General features: G+C 49.7%; 2 protein-coding genes across 2 annotated transcripts; both read left to right on the top strand.

Moving 5' to 3' along the window:
* Positions 1-2906: 2906 nt before the first annotated feature.
* On the top strand, positions 2907-4838 carry LOC139049031 (uncharacterized). Its single transcript, XM_070524057.1, has 2 exons — positions 2907-3173; positions 4311-4838. Exons 1-2 carry the CDS (start codon positions 2931-2933, stop codon positions 4620-4622), a joined length of 555 nt encoding a protein of 184 aa, XP_070380158.1. The 5' UTR covers positions 2907-2930; the 3' UTR covers positions 4623-4838.
* A 12906-nt stretch (positions 4839-17744) lies between these two features.
* On the top strand, positions 17745-21425 carry LOC139048994 (uncharacterized). The gene is made up of 3 exons (XM_070524010.1): positions 17745-19123; positions 19257-19399; positions 20602-21425. The coding sequence occupies exons 1-3, from the start codon at positions 18001-18003 to the stop codon at positions 20908-20910; spliced, it is 1575 nt and encodes a 524-aa protein (XP_070380111.1). The 5' UTR covers positions 17745-18000; the 3' UTR covers positions 20911-21425.
* The last annotated feature ends 944 nt before the right edge of the window (positions 21426-22369 follow it).

Raw genomic sequence — 22369 nt, 5'->3', positions numbered from 1 at the left:
ACACGTCACCGCTAATACTCGTAGAAACCCCTAACAAGGACCCTCGTCCGTGTGTTGACTACAGGAAGTTAAATGCGATCACTAGGGATCAGCTGTACCCGATACCCAACATTGAGGAACGAATTGAAAGAGTTAGCGCTGCTAAATACATTTCAACTATAGATCTCGTGCGGGGGTACTGGCAAGTTCCCCTTTCAGAAAGTGCCAGCCGCTATGCTGCATTCATCTCGCCTGTGGGCACTTTTCGCCCTCTCGCACTCAGCTTCGGGCTGAAGAACGCGCCGTTTAGCTTCTCTAAGTTAATGGATATTGTCCTAAAAGACTTGCAGGAGTTCGCCTTACCTTATCTTGATGATGTAGCCATTTTTTCGGACAGCTGGGAACAACACGTATCGCACCTCAAACAGGTGTTCTCACGGTTGAGGGAAGCCGGCTTAACGATGAAAGCGGAAAAGTGTAGGTTTGGTTGTTCGCAGGTTACTTATCTGGGCCATGTTGTTGGTCAGGGCATGAGACGGCCGGCTGAGCTGAAAATAGCTACGATTAGAGATTTTTCTCAGCCGCGCACGAAAACGGACGTTCGTTCATTTTTGGGACTTGTGGGGTACTATCAACGGTACATTCCGAATTACTCGCAATTGGCAAGTCCATTAACAGACGCCCTCCGAAAGGGAGCACCGAGTACCGTACTCTGGGATAAGGACAAAGAGAACGCTTTCCAAAGTTTGAAAACGCTATTGGTTTCTCGCCCTGTGCTTCGCGCGCCAGACTACACTAAGGAATTCATAGTTCAATGCGACGCAAGCGACAGAGGTATGGGCGTGGTACTTAGTCAAGTCGGCGACGATAACGAGGAGCATCCTATCCTCTACGCCAGCCGTAAACTAAATGTAAGAGAGGAAGCCTACAGCGCTTCAGAGAAGGAATGCGCTTGTTTGGTTTGGGCCGCCCAGAAGTTGTCGTGTTATTTGTACGGAGCGAAGTTCATCTTCGAGACCGACCACTGTCCTCTGACGTGGCTCAATCAAATGTCACACAAAAACGGCCGCTTGCTCCGATGGAGCCTCACTCTCCAAGAGTACAACTTCTCCGTTAGATATAAGAAGGGAAAGTTGCATAGCAATGCGGATGGTTTGAGCAGGCTAATTTGAATTCTGCGTTTGAGGGTCCCGCCTAAATTTTAGGGTTACTAGTGTTAATTTTATTAAGCGAAGAAGATCCCCTCTCATTTAGCAGGATTCCTTCCATGATTGCTGAATTTGTCAGCAGGATTTTGCTTCAGAAATTGGCATAGTGAAATGCAGCATTTTTTTGTTTCTGCACTTATGTTGTTGTTGTTTTTTTTGAAGCCTAGCGAGTCTAAAGTGAGAGCCAATGCACGTCATCTCGGCGCAGAGCCGTGTTGTGGGGTTCATTTTGCAGTTGCCTGTCCTTGTTGGATGTTTTGGGGCGGTGACATCAATGCACAGGTGGTCGCTGCGAGCCAAGACATCAATCCCCCCCTGACCAGCAGCCATTCTCTTCCTGCCTAGCGGTTGTCAGCGCTAGACAGTCGAGACTTTTGGGGCCATGGAGGCGCTGTAAAGAACGGCGGGTTGCACAACAAGACTGCCACCTTGCCACCTGATTACGACAAGGGGTGCAAGACGCGCACCTGCACCTCTCCGTGCTGCAGCTGCGAGGCGTTCAAAGAAGCGACCTTTGCGCTGGAACCCGCCGCCTTCCTCCAGCCCCTTCGACATGGTGACGGGACGAATTCGGTGTGTGGACAATGATTCCAGAGTTCCTCAACGCGGGGCTGATTTGACACGCCTGGAGAAGCTACCGCGGGAAGACTTATTTTTGTGCTTCTCAAGGTTTGGAGTGGCTCGGAACAATGAGCGACGCGCGATCGACAACGTCGATTTTCCGGAACGGCACCACCTTCAACACCGTCGCTTGGGCTTCGGAATGTGTGTGCCTTTGTGTCTGTAAACTGGTCTTCAGAGCAGCTGTGAGTTGGTGATGTGTAAACGAACAGCCGCCGCGTCGTGGACGGGCGGATCGAGTGTATAAAAACTGTGGTTGTGCGATTGTTGGACGCACTTCTCTTGAGCAGTGATGTTAGACTGGTTCACTTCTTTCATGCAGTCCTGTTGGACTAATACTCTTTTTCTCAAGCAGTCATGTTAGACTGAGTTAATTTCTGTAAATAAACCCCTTTTCCCTCGTTCTCGATGAGAAGCAGTTCTTCACTTCATCAACGATCTCAGCGTAAATAAGTTGGGCGACGGCATGGGCCAGCTACCTTCGAATTCATGCCGTACTCCAATCTTGGCAAAGGACCACGGACGAAAGGATTGAGCCCCCAATCCTGACAGGCCATCTGCGCCAACGTCAGCTACCAGAGGTCGAGCAACATGTGGAACTGTGTTCTACTCCGAGATCTCGCTGTCGTGTACACAAATCCCATCCATTTGCCACAACAGCTGGTCCTGGTTGCCGTCCACCACGCAGAAGGCTTCACGCCGGAATGGTTTAGCCTGGCCGGCTTTGGACACTTCCGGACGAACGTGCGACAACTCTGCCTTCTGCTATTTCCGGCACAGCCCTCCGATGGTGTCTACGCGACGGCTGGCGCCGAGTATGGCGACAGTCTTCGCGACTTCATCGCCGTCAAGCTCAAGCAACTAGTCGAGCTTAACATAAGCGCATTCCACATCGGCCCCGACCTTGACTTGACGGCACTGCTCCAGGACGGCTCGCTGCGGCATCTGCGATCCCTCTCCGCGACCCCCTGCGGCCTTCGCCGCCCTGCAGCTCTTCGCCGTCTGGCGCAAAACTGTCCCGACTTCAAAGAACTGGACGTGCGCATAGATAGGAGGGGCAGCTTCGTTCGGTGCGCCGTCTGCGAGGGTGACTTCTTCCTCAATCCCGAAGACATCCCGCAAATGCAAGACGGGGCCCCCGTGTTTCACAATGCGTTTGTCAGGCTGACTCTGAATGACGTGCATGGCCGTATCGCCCTTTGGTTCATCCAGACCTGTCCAGCGGTTTCGGTGCGGCTGTCAGACTGCCCCAATCCGTCGATCCCTGACTACCCGTCTTTAGGTTACCTGCTCGCCAGAAACAGCTCGCTGATTTGTCTCGTGCTTCGCCACGATGCCCTGCCCTTCGGCGAGGCGTGTCTACGGGTGAGTCGGGTTTCCGCTACGTGCTTTCAGTGCCACGAGCATATTGAAGGATGGTTCCGTGCTCTAAACGTGTCGAATGGCGCAGGAACTGAAATTTCCTCGTTTATTCATTTCCCCAGTGAGTTACGTGCTGCGCAGAACACGTGAAAAATGGCGGCAGGAGAGGTAGGATAGTGCACAAACTAACACTTGTCGATTAGGATAGCTACAGGGGTACGTTGTTATGACATATCTTATTTTGTTGTAGCGCAAGCTGAACAAAGAGAACAGAAAAGCACATCTGACGCGCACAGCCCTGTGTGAGTCCGATGTCCCTTTCTGTTGTATTTGTTCAGCTTGTGCTACCCGGAAATGCGCAAACATCGACAAGAGTTTTGCAACCACTTTGACACGACATGCGCACAATTTCCTTTCAAAAGGGAAAAAATGAAAAACAGATTCTGCGCAGTGCATTAGTTGTTCTGTATGAACCAACTAGCCCGCAAGAAAGTACTTCTGGATTATGTTCACTGCGGTTGCGTATCTTTCTTAAGATAAATGCTCAAGGTAACTATATTATTACGGTAACGGACACTGAAATGATAAAAAAGTAATGCTTCCCAGAGCTAGTTGTTTAGCTCAGAACAGGCAACCGATCGCAACCATAAGTTCCTGCAGTAACACACAACCGATTTGTTCCTTTCAAATCCTTTCGGTGTTTAGCACAATTTCTGACAACCTAATTTCCCTTGATAAGGTTTACCCCAACAAGGAAATCAAAGGCTTAGATACGGGCAACGGAAATTGCTTCGGGAAGACGTCCTAAGCTCAGGCCTTCCCTTGGTGCACTCGCATGTTGCATCGTTTCTGGAGCTGACACAGCGCAGTACTAAAGGAAAAAAAAGGGTAATGACACACATCTTGTTATTTTCTGATACATCTGCTCAGGTCATGAACTAACAAGCCCAAATGCGTGTATTGTAAAATAATTAGCACCCAAAAAGAAAGGATTAAGCATGTACATGCCTCTGACTCAGACCCTTGCATGATTTTTTTCGCCGTAAGAGTGTGACATAAAGGCACTTGCGCCCTTACTAAATGTCTGCAGATCTAAATTATTTAAGAATATAATTTCCTGTGGGCATCGTTCCGTTCCAGGAAAACATCTCCCGCATCGCCGGCCTGCAGTACCTGTGCCTTCTGTCAGCGGCGCCATTACTGGACAATGACGCCGAGGTGTCCCTGCTGGCGTTCAGTTACCGCCTGAAGCCTCGCATAAAGGGCGTGCACGTTCACTACCGAAACTCTACAGACGGCACCGAGAAGCGGATCACGTGGATTAGGCGGGGTGGCACTCCAACCGGTGGCGTCCTGGTTCGAGACGGTCCCTGCTTCCTCCATTGTTCGACGGCTACGTTCATAGGACTCGCCAAGCCGTTGAACCGTGACTTCAAAGAGATCATTTATTGAAGGCACGGTCGAGACGTAATAATGTCTCATATATACGCGTAAATGTGCCTACAGTGATACAGCTTATCATTTGATTTTTTTTCATACGTATCTTAGAGTAAGCATGCCTTATTTCTTGCTTATTTTTTTATCACACCGAGTGTCTGAATTCGCGCTAAAGGGACCCTGCAATGCTTTTTGAGCCCGTTAAGTAAATCGCGCTGTACGAGAGACAATGTTTCCTGCCGCATGAGCCAAATATGCTCGCTTTCATGCGGCGGGGAACGTTTTTCTTTTTTACTTGTACTTTTATATGAAACAACAAATGACAAGGAAAGGTGGACATTGGAACCGTGGACATCTTTCAATGTTTGCAAGAGCTAATGTTTGCAATCTATTTTTTGTCGCAAAACTATGGTATGTAATGCAGGTATTGCATTGTTCAAGGGTAAATATACAGAAGTTGCAAAGAGTGTTCGCAATATTTGTGTGGGCTTCGAATTGGGAAGTATGCAGTCCAACGAATTTGTTCAGGTGAATTACAGACGCAGCTATTTATACGACAGGTCGTAAACCGGTTTTTATTTTTCCGCGAGTTAAGCGATCCTTCCTTGCGCACGGTGTGCCAAGTGAGGCTAAGGAGCGCGTTACCCGGCTACGTAGTCTGTACAGACAATATGAGCGGTCCTGTTTGTGGATTTCTTAAAGACGTTATTTGAGGTGTACGGTTTTTGTCCGTTAGATCTTCAAATAACTACCTTTTTTCAGTGAAACGTAAAACATTGTACAAAGCTGTATGCGATGTAGTTCTCCCTGTGCCAATCTACAGGGCCACATACAGTGGAGGCCATGGGCAAGACGTGCTTAAGAGGGTGAAAAGAATGCAAGTAACGCCAGAGACCAAGTCTTTCTTTTTTAAGCTTCACACGGGTACGTTGAATGTCAAAACCTTTTTAAGAGGTCATGGTTTTTTCTTACCCTGGGGCTCGCATTGCTTGATCTATAGGAAACCAGAAACTATTGATCATGTATTTCTAGATTGTTGGGCGGGTGTCTTCTTTTGGTATGCACTGTAGATGACTATAAAAAACGGCTTTCCTTTAGATCCACAGGGCATTAAATATTTAACATAGAAAACGATGATGGACTGCCGTTTGACCTTATTATGCTAGTTGGCCTTCACTGTCTACGGCGCGCTCGTATGGCGTGGAGTCACTGCGATTGGGTTGCTCGGCCTGCACGAATGCTTTTCCGAGAATGCATGTCGAGATTTGTGGAAATTAAGAAAGCCCAAGATTGCCCAAGATTGCCCAAGATTGCCCAAGATTGCCCAAGATTGCCCAAGATTGCACAAGATTGCACAAGATTGCACAAGATTGCACAAGATTGATCCTTGGATCTGCTTTTCGTGTTTATACTTCGTTGTTATTACTATGACTCGACTTTGTTAATACTTTCTGTTCCTAGGATTGCTACTGCTGTTGTTAACCGCATTAAGTAAACTTTTTCGAAGTGTTTTTTGTTGGAGGTCCCTCCTCAGTCTTTGACTATGGGACCTCCTAGAGTTACTTCTGTAAAACCTTTCAAACGCTCAATAAACTGAAACTGAAAAAACTGAAACTGTGTACCTGCGTGGCTATCAAGGGTGCCACTCTTGACCGCGCTCAAAGAATCCTAAATGGGTCAGCCCTCTAAAGCTGACACTTGGTGCTGAAAACTTGCTAATTTCTCTTGTTTTCTCAAATGTCATTTGCTGCGGGCAACGTACAATGGGCGAGGCAGAATGCTAAGGTGGCGCTGCGGAAACGTCGGTACGCAGATCCCTCGGTATCGGGCTTGCCGGTGTCGGATAGCCCGAAAGCGCGAAGCACGACCTCCGAGATCGGGTGGCGCATCTCGAAGGCGATGCACGAAAGCGCTGTGGTAAATGCAGTAGAGCAGGAAGCAAAGCTGCATGCCCAGCGCGAACACTGTGTTCAAGAGGTTGCGCAGTGCACTCGGCCGAAGAGTAGAGTTGATAGAGTACGTTTTTATCCATTGCGGAGACACGCACGTTCCCTTCCAGGGATGTTCGTCAAAAAAACAATTAATCAGAACTTTCCACGTACACCGCAGGGAATTGAATTGTTAGCCGCAGAACCGCATCACCGAAAATTTGGAGTGTGCATATGATTATTCTAAATTCCTACGTGCCGCCACGCGCGCAGCTTCCCGCCATGCCGTCATTCCAATATGGCGGCTAGGCGGACGTCAGTACAAGCCATCCCATACGATTGGAAGAGTCCTAACTATTCACATCGTATTCGACTCGAGACTTCACTATTCGAAGTTGTCGATCACTATAGGCATACGAGGACTACCACTGCTCTTGCAGTCTAGAGGGAGACAGATTCAAGCGGACCCTCTTCTGAATCATTCCGGTGCAGGAGAAACGCCGTTCTTGCGGAAACGATCCAATTCCTGGACCAACACATGAAAGATGTCACAATAGTTATCTGCCGTTGAGTAAAAATGGCTTGCCTTAGGAAACCCACAAATTCTAACTTAGGGGGATGGTTTGGGCTAGAGGGATTACCATATGACTATGTGATACAGACAAGGGGCACCGAACAACGAGGACAAGAGGTTGTCGTTGTTGTTCTTTCTCCCTTGTCCTGCTCCACGCTGCACCACAGACTTTGCTACATATTGGTTCTCTCAAAATAGACATAGAAATTTGTTATATGCACAATCTCACCATTGCTCGACACCATCAGAACGACGTGCGGTGATGTATGGTATGATGATGTAGCATTGCCCTCAACTCCCGTTTGATGAGCACTATACTCTATTAAATGTATCAGGTGATTTGCTATTCCTGTTTTTTCCATTAGTCATTATCACGCTGGTCAAGACGTGAGTGAATACTTTCCTTTGTGTAACACAAGCTTATCATTTACGATTTTCTCAGGTGACCGGAGCCCAATATATTACAGTCATAACATGTATCAAATAACGTAAACAAGCCATTCGTTCTCATACTGAACAAATATTTAACTTACCACTGTCGTTGAAAAGAAAAGTGCACAACCATTGCATTCTACAAGCGCTAAGATATGGGCCAGAAACTTGGATGGAAACAAAGAAGCTCGAGAACAAGCCAAGGACCGCGCGAAGAGCAACGGAGCTAAAAAACATTTCGGTGCCCTTCCATTCTTTGAAAAAGGATGACCAGCCTAGCTGTGTATGTGGGCCCCTTAATGGCGAACTGCCCCTCCGCCGCGGGTCGGTCCGGAATTTCACTATCTTCGGGATCGGCCCACGTATGCGGAGGGATAACGCCTGCTTCACCTGCGCCGTGGGTTGTTCCGGTGTTGCACTATCTTAGGTATCGGCCAATGTATAGGGAGTGCTTAATGCCTGCTTCACTTCCGCCGCGGCACGGGCGTGTACTGCACCATCTTCGGGATCGGCCAACGTATGAGGGGTTCTTAACACCTGCTTCACCTCCGCTGCGGGTCGGGCTGGTATTGCACTATTTCATGGATAGGCCCTGGAAGGGGGACTGCTTAGCGCCTCCTTCACCTTCGCCGCAGGATGGGCCGGTATTGCACTATCTTCGGGATTGGCCCGTGTATGGGGAGTGTTTAACGCCTGTTTCACCTCCAGCGCGGGTCGGCCCGACATTGCACTATATTAGGTATCGGCCCGCGTATGGGGTGTGCTTAACGCCTGCTTCACCATTTCTAGCGGCAAATGTTGACGGATCGACCAGAGCTGGTTAAAATCATCAATCGGAAGCTGCGAGGACTCTGCGGACACCAGCGTTTGGTCCGTAAGTGGATTTTTCGCCACCTTAGAGCCACACGTCTGCCAGCCGTGGTGCCGACGCGCTAACACGAACGCCGGCCACTAGGCCTAACGTGGGCTAAGGCTTACCGAAGCCCCCGGTGCCGCCGCGTCAGCGGTGCGGCAGCCAACAGAAGGAATGAATATCACCGTGGAAGGTCGCAGCGCCGAACAGGGCGAGCTCGACGCCCCGGATTGGATCACAGTACTCAACAAATGCAACCTCGAGGAGAAATGGGCACGGAAAGCCAAGCGCGTCTCAGAAGACGCCCCACCACCATCAGCGAAGCGCGACGGCAGACAGCAAGCGGAGAAATCGATCGCCTCGAACCAAGTCAAGCTTCCCGAAAATGGATGGAGAATCATTTTCCGCCCCAAGGGAGGCATGGTAGTCAAACAGTACGATGGACCAACCCTGACCGAAGCCATACATGTAACTGCGAAGATTGAATGGAACAAGGCGTGCCAGCTCGTCAAGAACGAGAAGCAAGGAATTTTGGTCTTCTTCACCCCCAGCACGGAGGCAAGAGACAAGCTCCTACGCCTCACAAACCTGGTGATTGAAGGAAAAGTGCACGAAGTAACCGTTCACCTGGCAGTACCCGACGACTTCTCGAGAGGCGTCATCCACGGAATAGGACTAAAGACATCACTGCAAAAGATCACGCAGGGGATAGCAGAACATGAGGAGAACCCCAAGGTGCTGGAGATCAGGCGACTAGGACAGAGCAAGACCATCATGCTCACATTCGCCACCAAGGAGGTACCGAGGAAAATCAAATGTCTAGGTGCCATCCTGAACTGTTATTTGTACAAAAAAAAGTACGACGTATGCTATAAGTGCGGAGACCTGGGACACCGTTCCGACGTTTGCGAGAGCAAGGAAGAGAAATGCAGAGGCTGCGGCATCCCCAACCCAAGCGAGGGACACGACTGCAACCCCACTTGCAAGCTGTGCGGCCAACCGCACCCCACTGGCGCCAGAACCTGCAAGGGGATCTTCAGAACACCATACATCGTTAAGAAACGACAATGGGAGAAGCTGCAGCAACAGGAGGAGGAGGAGAAGAAACTACCAGAGCATCGCAGCCGGCGGGACGCTAGCAAGACGCGGGCCACGAGCAAGGAGCGCCGCCGGTCAGCATCCTTTCCGAGGCTACCACAGCAGGCCACCCCCACCCCGCCAAAGAAGCAAGGGACAACAACCATCAAAAAGGTAGGCTGGGAAGCGGGGAATTCCCATGACTCTGACATAGTGAGGGAGCTCAAAGAGCAAATGAAACAACAACACGAAATGATGAAACAGCAACAGGAGCAATGGAAACTTTACCAGGAGCAAACAGTAGCTCAGATGCAGGAGCTCCGTAATCACGTTATCGAGTTGCAAAGGGAGAACACTGAGCTCAAGGCTCAACTCATTAGAAAACCGGCAGCGCGTCAGGATGCCATGGATGATAAGTCGTCCGAATCCGAGCAAGAGGTATCTGCACCACCAAAGAAAAAGCGAGTTAAAAAGACCGCTTCGGGCCTTGAAAACGCAGAGGGCAGGGCAGAAAAACTTGAGGTAGACATGCAGCAACTCAAAGAGGTAGTACAGCAGGCGGCCATAGCTACCCAGCGTAACGCGGAGAGGATAGACCAACTCTCAGCCCAGCTCAGCCAACTAGTCATCCCAATGGGAACTCGACTTGATCAACTGGCAGACCAGCAAAACCAACTCCTTCTGCGGTTGAATCATGGCCAGACTCAACACTAGGGCAAACACAATATGGCAATGGAACTGTAGGGGCTTTATAAAAAAAAGAAACGTTCTCCAAGCCTACCTTGCGGGATGCGATGGTCCCGACATCATCGCGCTGCAAGAGTGTGGGAAAAACGCTAAACTCAGCGGATACAAAACATACCCAGGCCAGTCGCCAAACACTCAGACTGCTACCCTGGTGAAGAGAAATATCACCGTCATACAGCATGAGGTAGGATGCACGCAGATTGACTATGTGTTAACGGAGATTATACCGCAGAGGCGGAAAGAACGCAGCCTGCTAGTCATAAACGTCTACAGCTCTCCTAAACTAAGGAAAGGCTGTGGCTTCAGGGAGCTCTTTGCCAAAGCGCAAGCATTAGCACAGGGTAAGCAGCGTCTCGTAATAGTAGGGGATTTTAATGCTCCCCACCAAGCATGGGGATACCACCACTCCCAGATAAAGGGAAGGGAATTATGGGACGCTATGATAAAATGCAATTTAACACTCCTCAACGATCCACTCGCACCGACAAGGCAGGGGAACAGCGTGTCATTCGACACCTCCCCCGACCTGGCCATGATCGGAGCGGACGTTGAGGCTACTTGGCACAACACGAGAGAGAACTTAGGCAGTGACCACAGAATCATAGAGATCGTTGTCCAAAACGGAGTAAACATCAAACGGGAGAGAAAACCCCTAAAATCTATCAACTGGCAGTCCTTCCGCGCCAATGGAGCGGATTGTGGGGCGATCACCGACATAGTTGAATGGACCAATGGCATCAAGCGGGCGTGCAAAGAGGCTGAGGAGGAAGTAGAATTAGGTGAGGAACAAAACTGGGTTGATAGCCACATGAGACAGCTGTGGCAGAAGAAAAACGAAGCAGAAACCGAGCTAGCCCAAAAAAGGGGCAACCGTAACCTGAGAAGAAGAATAGCAGCTCTCAACAAGGAAATTGAGAGCCATGCCCAAACCCTAAATAGACAACACTGGAACGACATCTGCGATAGACTAGACGGTCAATTAAGCTCCGTCACCACCTGGAAACTATTGAGACACCTCTTAGACCCAGACAACACCAAAGCTGAGACCAGGAGAAAAATGCAACGACTAACCCACAATTTCCAGGGGTCGGAGGAGGATATGATAAACCAGATTAAAGACAGGTACATAGGAGAAACAAACACCGAAACATTGCCCGACTACAGTGGCGAAAACAACGAAGAGCTGGACCAACCAATCACCTTAAGAGAGGTCCAAGCTGCCTTAAACAGGCTCAGCGGAAAAACCGCGGCTGGCCCAGATGGGGTCACCAATAAGATGCTTAGAAACCTCGATGACAACTCCATCCAGCAACTGACAGCATTCTTTCAAAAGTGTTGGGAACGGGGGGAGATACCCGGGGAGTGGAAGACAGCAAATCTAGTCCTCATCCCCAAATCAGGAAAGGAACTCAGACTTGAGAACCTTAGGCCAATATCATTAACCTCCTGTGTAGCCAAGCTCATGGAACACGTCATACAGAATAGGCTCAACGATTACTTGGAAAGTAAGGAACTCTACCCAGACAGCATGATTGGCTTCAGACAACAACTGTCCACAAATGACGTCATGCTACAACTCAAAGAACAAGTATTGGAACGGAAGACTAGCGACTCGAGAGTCATAGTCGGACTGGACGTCAGCAAAGCATTTGACAACGTCAAACACAGAGCGATCCTGTCACACCTCAGTCACATAAATGTTGGAAGCAAGCTATACAACTATATCAAAAGCTTCCTCACGGACCGAACGGTGAACATAGAAATCGGGGGCACAATAAGAAAAAACATTAAGCTAGGCAACAAGGGAACACCGCAGGGATCAGTGCTCTCCCCTACCCTGTTCAACATTGCAATGATCGGGCTGCCAGAACGACTCAGAAAGATAGAAGGCCTCTGCCACACACTCTATGCTGACGACCTCACCCTTTGGGTCGACAGAGGGGGGAGCGATGGCCAAATAGAAGGCACCCTACAAAGGGCAATATGGGAAACGGAATGCTATCTGAGACCCATAGGGCTAAAATGCTCGCCGGAAAAATCGGAGATGCTCATCATGGGCAAGCAGCAGGTCAATATCCAGCTCCTGGTCAACAACACCCCGGTACCAAGGGTGGACAAGATCAGGATACTGGGTATGTGGATACAACAAAATGGGAGAAACACCGAAACAATTAACCGACTAGAAGCCACGACCAACCAAACATGCAGGCTTCTCAGGAGGATAGCAAACAAAAACGCGGGGATGAAAGAGGCAAGCCTACTTAGGCTCGTTCATTCTTTCATCATTAGCAGAATCACCTACGCTATCCCGTACTTAAAAACAACTAAAGCAGAGAGAGACAAGGTAGACATTCTCATCAGGAAAGGTGTCAAAACAGCACTAGGTTTACCAGCATGCACATCAACCGAGATGATTCTGAACCTAGGAGTGTCGAACACCCTAGAGGAAATGTGCGAGGCGAAACTCACGGCACAATATATCAGACTAACTGGCAGCAAAACGGGCCGATCCATCCTCAGAAACCTGGGCTATCAAAACCCAGAATCACGTGATAGGATAACCGTCATTCCCAAAGAAATTGCTAACAAGTTAAGAATAACCCCTATCCCAAGAAACATGCACCCCATACACAACAAGGAACGCAGGAGAAGCAGGGTCCAAAGACTCCAAAGCTCCCTCCTCCAACAACAAGGGGTAGTGTACACCGATGCGGCAGAATACCCAGAAGGGCATTATGCTGCAGTAGTAGTGAGCGACAAAGGCGAGCTAGTCTCTAGCTGTAGCGTACGACACTCTTCACCAGATGAGGCAGAGATGGCGGCGATTGCCCTGGCAATCACATACCCATCAACTAGAATAGTCATCACCGATTCTAAAACTGCAATCAAAGCCTATGACAAAGGTAAGGTTTCCAAAGAGGCCGGCAAAATTCTGCAAGCAGGCAAGGAGAACGTACCTAACGACCTAATTAGGATAATATGGGCACCCGCTCATAGTGGACTCACAGGGAACGAGATCGCCAATGAGGTCGCCCGAGGACTCACACACCGGGCCCCAGCGCAGGCAGATTACTTCCTGTCCAAAAAGCGAGAGTTAACCACATACAGAGAAATTCTAGAACACTACAGAATGGGGAGGAGAACTCTGCCTCCCCCCCATAGATCTCTCACAAAGCAGGAAGAGGTAATATGGCGAAAACTGCAGACAGGTACCTTCCCAAACCCGTATATTCTGCACAAATGGCATCCTGAGGTGCACTCTCCAAAATGTAAAAACTGTGAAGGCATAGCAACGCTAAATCACATGCTTTGGGCTTGCCCAGCACTAAACGGCCTACATGGAAACAGAGAGTCATGGGAATCCTCCCTCCATAGCCAGGAAGAGCAAGCCCAAAACCAGGCCATCCGTCAAGCCCAGGCCGCCGCCGGAAGCCAACTGATTCCGGCCGACGTCTAGGGGGGAGGTAGACGGTGATAGGGAGAGCTGCGTCTCACCCGATCACCCATACTCTCTGACGGGTGTAAATAAAGTGCTATCTCTCTCTCTCTCTCACCTCCGCCGCGGGTCGGGCCGGTATTGCACTGTCTCCAGGTTCGGCCCACGTCAGGGGAGTTTCTTGCAGGGGAGGCATACAGCTTCGCCGTAAAATGTTAGGGGAAACGTTAAGAGAAAGGGAGAAATCGGAGGAGATCAGGAGCAAAGGGGGTCACTTCTGATGCGATCTCAAGTCGCGTCGATGTTTCAGAATCCTTTTTTCCGAACAGGCTGGTCGTCCAAGTGGTTCAGCCCGACAGAAAGCGGTTGTCTCGACACGCTGTATGGCGGGCGCTGACAAAGAACACGACGAATCGTTCCAGCTTCAGTGCAATCGCCACTTTGCGGTGGTGTCGGCCATCCCTATGCGGAACGAGTAGGCATTGGAAAACAAGACGCCCAAATATCGCCTACACAAAAGGGTCGCATCTCTTCAAGGAACTCTTGGTGGAAGCTCGGTGCTTAAGGCTGGATCCAGGGTGTATAAACGGGCGTGCATTCATGTGGTTCATTCCACTCTGATGTAGTGCAGTGGCATGCAATTAGGCGGATCACCCTTGCAGCATCAGTCCTAAACCCCGGTATCGATAGGCAGTCGTCTTGTGCGTCAGCTGAACTATCAGCTTGATCCGCACATGCCTTGCGCATGATACCGCAGTGACTTGGCAGCCTCTGATACACTATTTGATGTCCTTTCTTTCTAAGCTGGTGTATGCCCACTGTGATTTCAAATACCAAATGGTCGAGCAAACCGCACCGCAAGGCTGACATTAAAGAATGTAGTGGCGTCTTTCAGCCGCAGAAAGTCGGCCATTTGAGTGTTGGTTCCTCATTAACAAAGCGCACTGCGACCCTAAGCGCCCCGAGTTGTGCTGCCGTCGATGTTATCAAGTGAGACATTTTGAAATTGACAGTGGTGGCTTTTGCTGGAATGGCGACAGCTGCGGTTCAGCTTTTCGGCCGAACCGAGCCGTCAGAGTACATGCGAATGTGATACCCATACGTCTCATTTATTAAAAGTATGGTAAGCTGTATAAGAGCCGCTTATGAGATATATTCTATTTTTCGGACGCCAGGTATTGTCAGGTTGATCTTTGTGTGAATGAGACACCAATATGAAGTCAAAGGTCTCGCGGAAGGTGTGAAGCAAGATGTTATTGCCTCACGATGTCCGGATACCGTTCCGCAGAACGAGGTACGCGGTCTCTCCGCATGTAGAGAGGCTAGATGGGGGCAAGCAGTGCGAGAAAGGTGCCTTACGTGCCCGCTTAGTGATTCAACTGTGATGTGGGCCTTGATGAGCTCTTCTCTGGCGATTGCAATAGTTGCCGCCCTTGACGCACTTCGAGGAAGACCTGGACACATCCTGAGCTCCTCTGCCTGAAAGCTTTCAATAGTACGTAGGTTTGTTTTATTTGCGGTAGTCAAAACTGCCAAGCTGTACCGCAAGGAGCTGAGAGAAAGAACCCTACATAGTTGGAGCATGGCGCTTGTGGACATTCCCCAGGTCATTCCGGCGAAGAACTTGAGAAGGTGACATATGACTGTCAACCGGTTCTTCATGTACTACAGTCTCTATGGGGTGGCAAACACTGTCCGAAGCACCTCTCAAATGAAGAGGGTTGAGTAGTGTGAGTAACTTTTTCGCCTTTCATTTGATAGACTATTTTTATGGAGCTCACTCTTCCCACGGTGTGAAAGCACATAGTTTAGGGTGCACTAGAGTATTAGAGTATAGGAAGTAATATCGACGGGAACTTAAACATTGCTACAAAATTTTTTCATACATAAATGAAGCTCATTGCAATAATTTGGTATGATGAGACTGAACTGCGTGGTCGGTTAGGTTTTGCAAAGTAGAAATTCCGACCTCTTCGGCCACGAAGTGGGGAAGCGCATAGGTAAAAGAGAAAATCAATATTTGAAGAAAATATGTCTGGTATTTTGAAAGAGAGTTTTTCACATGGGAAGAGTGAACATGTCGAACCCCTGAGCATAGCGCATTAACGTATTCGAAATTATGTAAAAAATAAAATCCATATTATATATGCTTTGTTTTTAGAAAACCATGTATAAACCAGAAAGCACATTGTAAGCTACCATTCAATATTTGTTGATTTACTAACTACACATTCATGCATGGCCACAGTCATGACTTCATGACTAATTGTTTTAAAAAAATTCTTGTTTTGCGTACTAGCTTTGAACATTCCTTTTCCACGCTACTATAATTGTTCGGGGCCTTCTACAAATTTTGTTGCGTCTGGGAGAGCGCCTAAAGCGCATTGTTGGGTTGAAAGAAGTCTACAACAAATTTGAAAGTTCGTCGGTAGTTACTCAGATTGTGATAAGGGGTAGGCTTTACTTGCTAGAGCCAGGTGTGATGACCACTGCCAGTGGATTGATCGTCTACGGCAATTTTGGGGGGTTTAAAGCTTATCGGAGGGGACAAGAAAAAGCCATAGAAATTTAAGAAATGTCCGCACAGCAAAGAGCATTGCTGTACGAGCTCCCAAGCTCGAGGGTGCGGGATAGCATGTTGCTGCCATGGCCGCGGGATCTGTATGGGAAGCGAGACGCAAGAAAACGCTCGTGTACCATGAAATGCGCATTTCAAAGAAACCCAGGTGGGCGAAATTATTCCGGAGTCCTCCGACTACAGGATACCTCACGATTGTATCGGGGCTACGGCGCGCAACACAGCGAAATTTATTTTTAAATCGAGTTTTACGGCAGGCTCGTGAGAACCACGCTCACCAGAGCTGTGAAGTTATCTCGCGCGCTAGATAACACGCAGAATTAGATAAGTAACACATCAAAGCTGCACCACATATAAACATGCGTAAACACGCGATCCATGAGTATGAATTCTCAAAACACTGAATTTTTTGAACGCCGCGCTTTTCCGAAAACATGAACGTCAATAGCGCATGTGTTGACGAAGTTAGTGAGCTGTTCATGTTTTAAATCTGCGTCGCTTTATCTTTTGTCTAATTTTGCTGCTACCAGTTTTTGTTCTCGTGACCTCTGTACAATTGCCACCGTGCTCAAACGAAAAACAACAGTCGTGAGTTCTCACATCACCTTATCGCTGTCACATTGCTCTCAACATGTATTTCGTTGAGCAATAAAAATACGCGCTCAAGCACGAAATACCACCGGCGCTATATCGTGCTTGATCGTCAAAGCACTAATATATCGGGGCGTTTTACATGTACCCGGAAGAATCGGGTCGAGTCGGCTTCTCGGGCTGGAATTGGCCTGTCGAGCTCGTGCAAACGCTGCCCGGTCGGCCTGAAAGAGCGTCGAGTCGGGCATAGTCGGCCCGACTGCACGAGGTCGATCCAGCACGACCCGTTTGCAGCGCGCATGTAAACGCGGGCTGGTCGGGACTGCAGCCGGTGCTCATGCTTCCGCGGAAGCGGTGGGGCGTCGCGATTTTTGCGCTGTGCAGACAAGAACTCGACCTAATCATAACGACACGACCCATGAAACTGAAGCTGTTGCAGGTGGCTGCGGAAACCGGAAGTCCAGTTCCTGCGCCCTGATGTCTCGGCACGATGCTACGTGCCGTCGCTGTTCACTTGTCACAACTGAGTTCATGTAAAAACCTCGCGTGGTCACGTCAGCCCCGATCAGCCCGATTTTCTGATTGAGGGGTTAACATGGGTGCCGCCTGTAACCTGTAAGTGTAACCTGTAACCTATAGCCTCTAACTTATAACGTTACACGCCATATCGCATGAAGCTGGGTCCGGTGTACTGCAGCCGCACATGCATTGCTTCGATAAGACCTTATCTCGTGTAGTGCATCACATCCGCGAGTTCATCCATCTAAAGTTTATGCCGTGAACAAGCAGGCACGCGGAAGAGGGTGAAACGAGCGAACAGCTTTCTCACTTCCGCTACTCTTAATCGCTCTTCGCCGCTTTGAACAGTAATCTTTGCCGAGTAAAGGTGTAAAACAAACACGTGCACGCACCTTTCGAGTAGCGCACGCCTTCACTAATCTCGCTGACATATTTCCTTTGCATGCGTTAGAAGCGATGAAAGCGCCACCGCACCCGCGTGACATCACGTTGCTCGCTCGTAGTGCATCACGTGTGCAGCAAACATGTGTGAACAGTCGCCCGTAACGCTCGGTTAGCACAGTCGCCTTTACCCGTCCGTTGGGCCGCACCCCTCGAGCCTCTATAATCGACGAGCGTGAACAGCTTCCCTAACGAGACACCTCACGGGAACACCGAAATGACGCTGAGACTGCGCCCCAGACTAAGTTCGTCTGCACTGGCCGAGCTGATAAGAACTATGAGGTGCGGAGAGGCCATCCGCGAATTGGACCTCACAAATTGCATTCTTCTCGAACCCGAGGTATTGCCTCCGCACATCGGCAGATGTAGGCGACTCCAATCCTTGCGGTGCGTCGCCTGCCCGCTCCGTCCGAGCGACCTCCTCGGTTTAATGCTGGAGCGGCTTCCGCATCTGGCGGAAGTTGAGTTCTCCCTCGTGGCTGATACGGACGTGGAGTCGGAAATAAGGCAGTTGCAGCAGCGCGCCTCGGAAATGCCAGACGCCCGGGCTCTTAATCTCCGCCGCATGTACGCTGAAGTGAGTGGACACCGGAACTTCAAGCTCCTCTCGGCTCTCCTCCGCTTCTGCCCGAAAATCGACGAGCTGCGTGTTCATTTCGTGCGGGGAACCTTCTTGAACGCACTCCTGGAGTGTAACGTTATTTTCCAACAGTGTGCGAGTTTGCAAACATTCGCGTTTTCTTCCGAGGTGCCACCCTCCTTTCAACAACTGCCGCCCGAACCCTTAGAGTTCACGAGCTACGCGGCCGTCTGCGCCAACGTTACCTACCGGAGGTCGAGCAACATGTGGAACTGTGTTCTACTTCGAGATCTCGTTGACCGCTGCGGCGATCCCCTCCTTCTGCCGCAACAGCTGGTCCTGGTTGCCGTCCTTCACGCAGAAGGCCCCACAGTGGAATGGATTCGCCTCGCCAGCCTTGAACACTTCTGGACGAACGTGTGCAAACTCTGTCTTCTGCTATTTCCGGCACAGCCCTCCGACGGCGTTTACGCGACGGCAGGCGCCGCTTACAGCGACAGTCTTCGCGACCTCATATCGACCAAGCTCCGGCAGGTCGTCGAGCTTAACATAAGCGCGTTCCACTTCGGCCCGGACCTCGACTTGACGGCACTGCTCCAGGACGGCTCGCTGGAGCATCTGCAATCCCTGTCGGCGACGCCTTGCGGGCTTCGCCGCCCGTCAGCTCTGCGCCGTCTGGCGCTGAACTGCCCCGACTTCAAAGAGCTGGACGTGCGCTTCGATAGGCGGGGTAGCTTCGTTCGGTGCGCCATCTGCGAGGGTGAGTTCCTCCTTGATCACGACGACATGTTGGAAATGAACGAAGACGTGCCCGTCTTTCACAATGCGCTTGCAAGGCTGACTAAGTGATGTGCATGTCCATGTCTTCCATTGGTTCGTCGATGCCTGCCCAGCGGGTTCAGTGCGGCTATCAGATTGCCCTAGTCACTCGCTCACAGACTACCCGTCTTTGGGGCAACTGCTCGCCAGAAACAGCTCGCTGAGTTGTCTCGTGCTTCGGCACGATGCCCTGCCCTTCGGAGAGGCGTGTCTGCTGGTGAGTCGGGTTTGAGCTACGGGCTTTCAATGCCACGAGCATACTTAAGGATAGTTCCGTACTCTAAACGTGTACTCTAAACGAGGCATTAAAATTGCCTCGTTTACTTATTTACTCAGCGCGTTATGTAGTGGGCAATATACATGAAAAATGTTGGAGGGAGAGGCGGGACACAGCGTGTGCTACCATTTGTTGATGAGTGTAGCTGTAGGAGCTTGTTGGTATGGCATATCTATTTAGTTGTAGCGCAAGCTCAACAAGGACAACAGAAAGCCACATCTGACACTGATCTGTGTGTTTCAGACGTGCCTTTGTTGGTCTTATTCAGCTGGCGCTAAAGCAAAATAAGATATATGAACTGTTTAGCTGCTAGAAACGACAGGAAGCGAATATATAGGTAAAGTAATCGCTAGCACAATCGGGAAATTCGGGAACGTGTACAATAGTTTTGCGGCCACTGTAACACGACATGCGCACACTTTCGCTCGAGAAGCGGCAACAAAAAAGATTCTGCGCGGCGCATTACTTGTTCAGTATGCACGAACTAATCGGCAACAGGGTACTTCTGCATTATGTTTACTGCGGCTGCGTATCTTTATTGCGATAAATTCAAGGTAACTATGTAATTACGCTAGAAGACACGGTCGCCCTGTAACGGCGGAAGAACCTAAAAAAAGAAAACTCCTTCCCAGTGCTAACTGTTTCGCTCAGAACAGACCATCAATCCATATCATAAGTTCCTGCGATAACACGCAATATATTTGCTGCCTTCAAATGCTTTAGGGTACTTGGCACAATTTCTCAAAGCTTAATTTCTCTTTAACACTTACCGCATAAAAAGATATCGAGGGCTTACATAAGGGCAACTGAAATTTCTTTGTGAAGACGCCCTACAGGCTCTGCCCCGCCTTTGTTGCACTCGCATGTTGTATCGTTCCGTGAGCTGAAACAGCGGAAAATAACACTACAGGAAAACGGGTTACCTCAGGTCATGAGCTAACCAGTGCAAATGCGCGCACGGTAAAACAATTTCCAGCATTAAAGGAAGGATTAAGAATGTGTCTATATAACTCATACCCTCACATCATATTTTCGGCGTAAGAGTGCTAGTTAAAGAGACATCTACGCCCTTAATAAAATTTTGCATGTACGAGTTAGTTATTAAGATAACGTGATTTCCTGCGGGCATCGTTCCGTTCCAGGAAAACATCTCCCGCATCGCCAGCCTGCAGTACCTGTGCCTTCTGTCGGCGGTGACGTCACTGGACAATGTCGCCGAGGTGTCCGTGCTGGCGTTCAGTGATCGCCTGAAGCCTCGCATAAAGTGTGTACACGTTCACTACCGAAGCTCTACCGACGGCATCGAGAAGCGGATCACGTGGGTGAAGCAGGCTGGCGCTCCAACCGGTGGCGTGCTGGTTCGAGACGGTCCCTGCTTCATCTATTGTTCGACGGCCACGTTCATAGGACTCGCCAAGCCGCTGAATCGCGACTTCGAGGAGATCCTGTAGATGAATGCACGGCCGAGACGTAATATAATGGCTTAGATACGCGTCAATGTGCCTACAATTACACAGCTTATCATTTACTTTTTTTCTTTTGTATATTCAAATATGTATGCCTTATCCTTTGTTTATTTTTCTTTCTTCACTCTGTGTCTGAACTCGCACTAAAGGGGCCCTGCGACGTTTTTTCAGCCAGTTAAATAAATCGCGCTAGATGCGAGACAGTGTTTTCGCAACGCATGGGCCAAAAATTGCTCGCTTTCATGGAGCAGGCGAACACTCCGTGGTCGCACTTAGTACACACATTCTCTGGCGATGCGAGGGTAACCCTCCACCACAATCATGAGTGCCAGCTGCCTCCGACGAGGGTTGGAACCAGCTGCTGACAAGAGCAGACAAGAAAACACAGCTTGCACTCGTCTCGTGGGCCCAAGACGTCGGCCCCACCTGAGAGCCACACTTGGCCTACCTGGCCTAACTTCAAACCCTGCAGTGGCAAATAAAGTTGTTTCTCTCTCTCATGCAGCAGGGAACGAACAATGTGGCCTGACGGCGTGCCCAGGTGGCGCTGCCGAAACGCCTGTCAACATAACTTCCCCTCTATCTGCAAAACTAGCGGAAACTACTTCGCTCCTCCTCCGCTCCGAACCCCCGGTTGTCGAGCCCTTGACAGTGGCGCCACCTATGCTGGCCCTGCCGTAAAAGACAACGGCTAACGCGCTACCAGAAGAAATCGCGGTAAAGTTCATTCAAAGCCTGCGCAGCAGTTTTTGATAGAAGGCTTTCCGTCGTCAGGCGGTAATTCGCATTAATAATGTCGTGTTGCTATCGCTAAAATAATAGAGAAAATTACTGTTATTTAGGGATAAAGCGCCCGCACATTGAGAAGTCTTGTTGCTGAAGCACAACGCATGCACACAGTGTGCTCAAACACGCGCGTAATTACTTCAGTTCTACGTTTTCACTGCATGAATGTGTACGTGGTTTCGTAGGCTCATTTGAGTACCTGCATGCGCGCGAGAGATTACAAATGCCTGGGGCCAGCAATGCCTAGCAACAGGGCCACATCTGCTCCGCACTATTTAGAAATTTGACTAAGACGCTGACTTTGACGCTGAGAAATTTGACTAAGGTTACAGACCTTGGTGGCGTTAAGTTCCGCTCGTACATCCACCAGAACACTGGTTCAACTACTGGTGTCATCTACGACGTGGGCGTCTCCATCTCCAGCGCCGACTTGCCGATTCTAGTGAAGCCTGCCGTTGATGGCGTCTCCATAACACATGTGTAACGCCTCGGCATATCCCGCTGTGTGAAAACTATATTCAAGGGCGAGACTCTCCCTTCGCACGTCAAGGTGGGTCACTTTACACACCCTGTGCGACCATTCATCTCAAGGCCACTGCAATGCCGCAAATGGGACACGTGAGTGCCGTGTGCGAGAACACGAGAGTTTGCTCACGCT

This window comes from Dermacentor albipictus, chromosome 8 (genome assembly GCF_038994185.2).
Source record: "Dermacentor albipictus isolate Rhodes 1998 colony chromosome 8, USDA_Dalb.pri_finalv2, whole genome shotgun sequence".
Classification (NCBI taxonomy): domain Eukaryota; kingdom Metazoa; phylum Arthropoda; class Arachnida; order Ixodida; family Ixodidae; genus Dermacentor; species Dermacentor albipictus.
The sequence above is the reverse complement of the archived record's forward strand: the minus strand, read 5'-3'. Positions and strand labels throughout refer to the sequence as shown.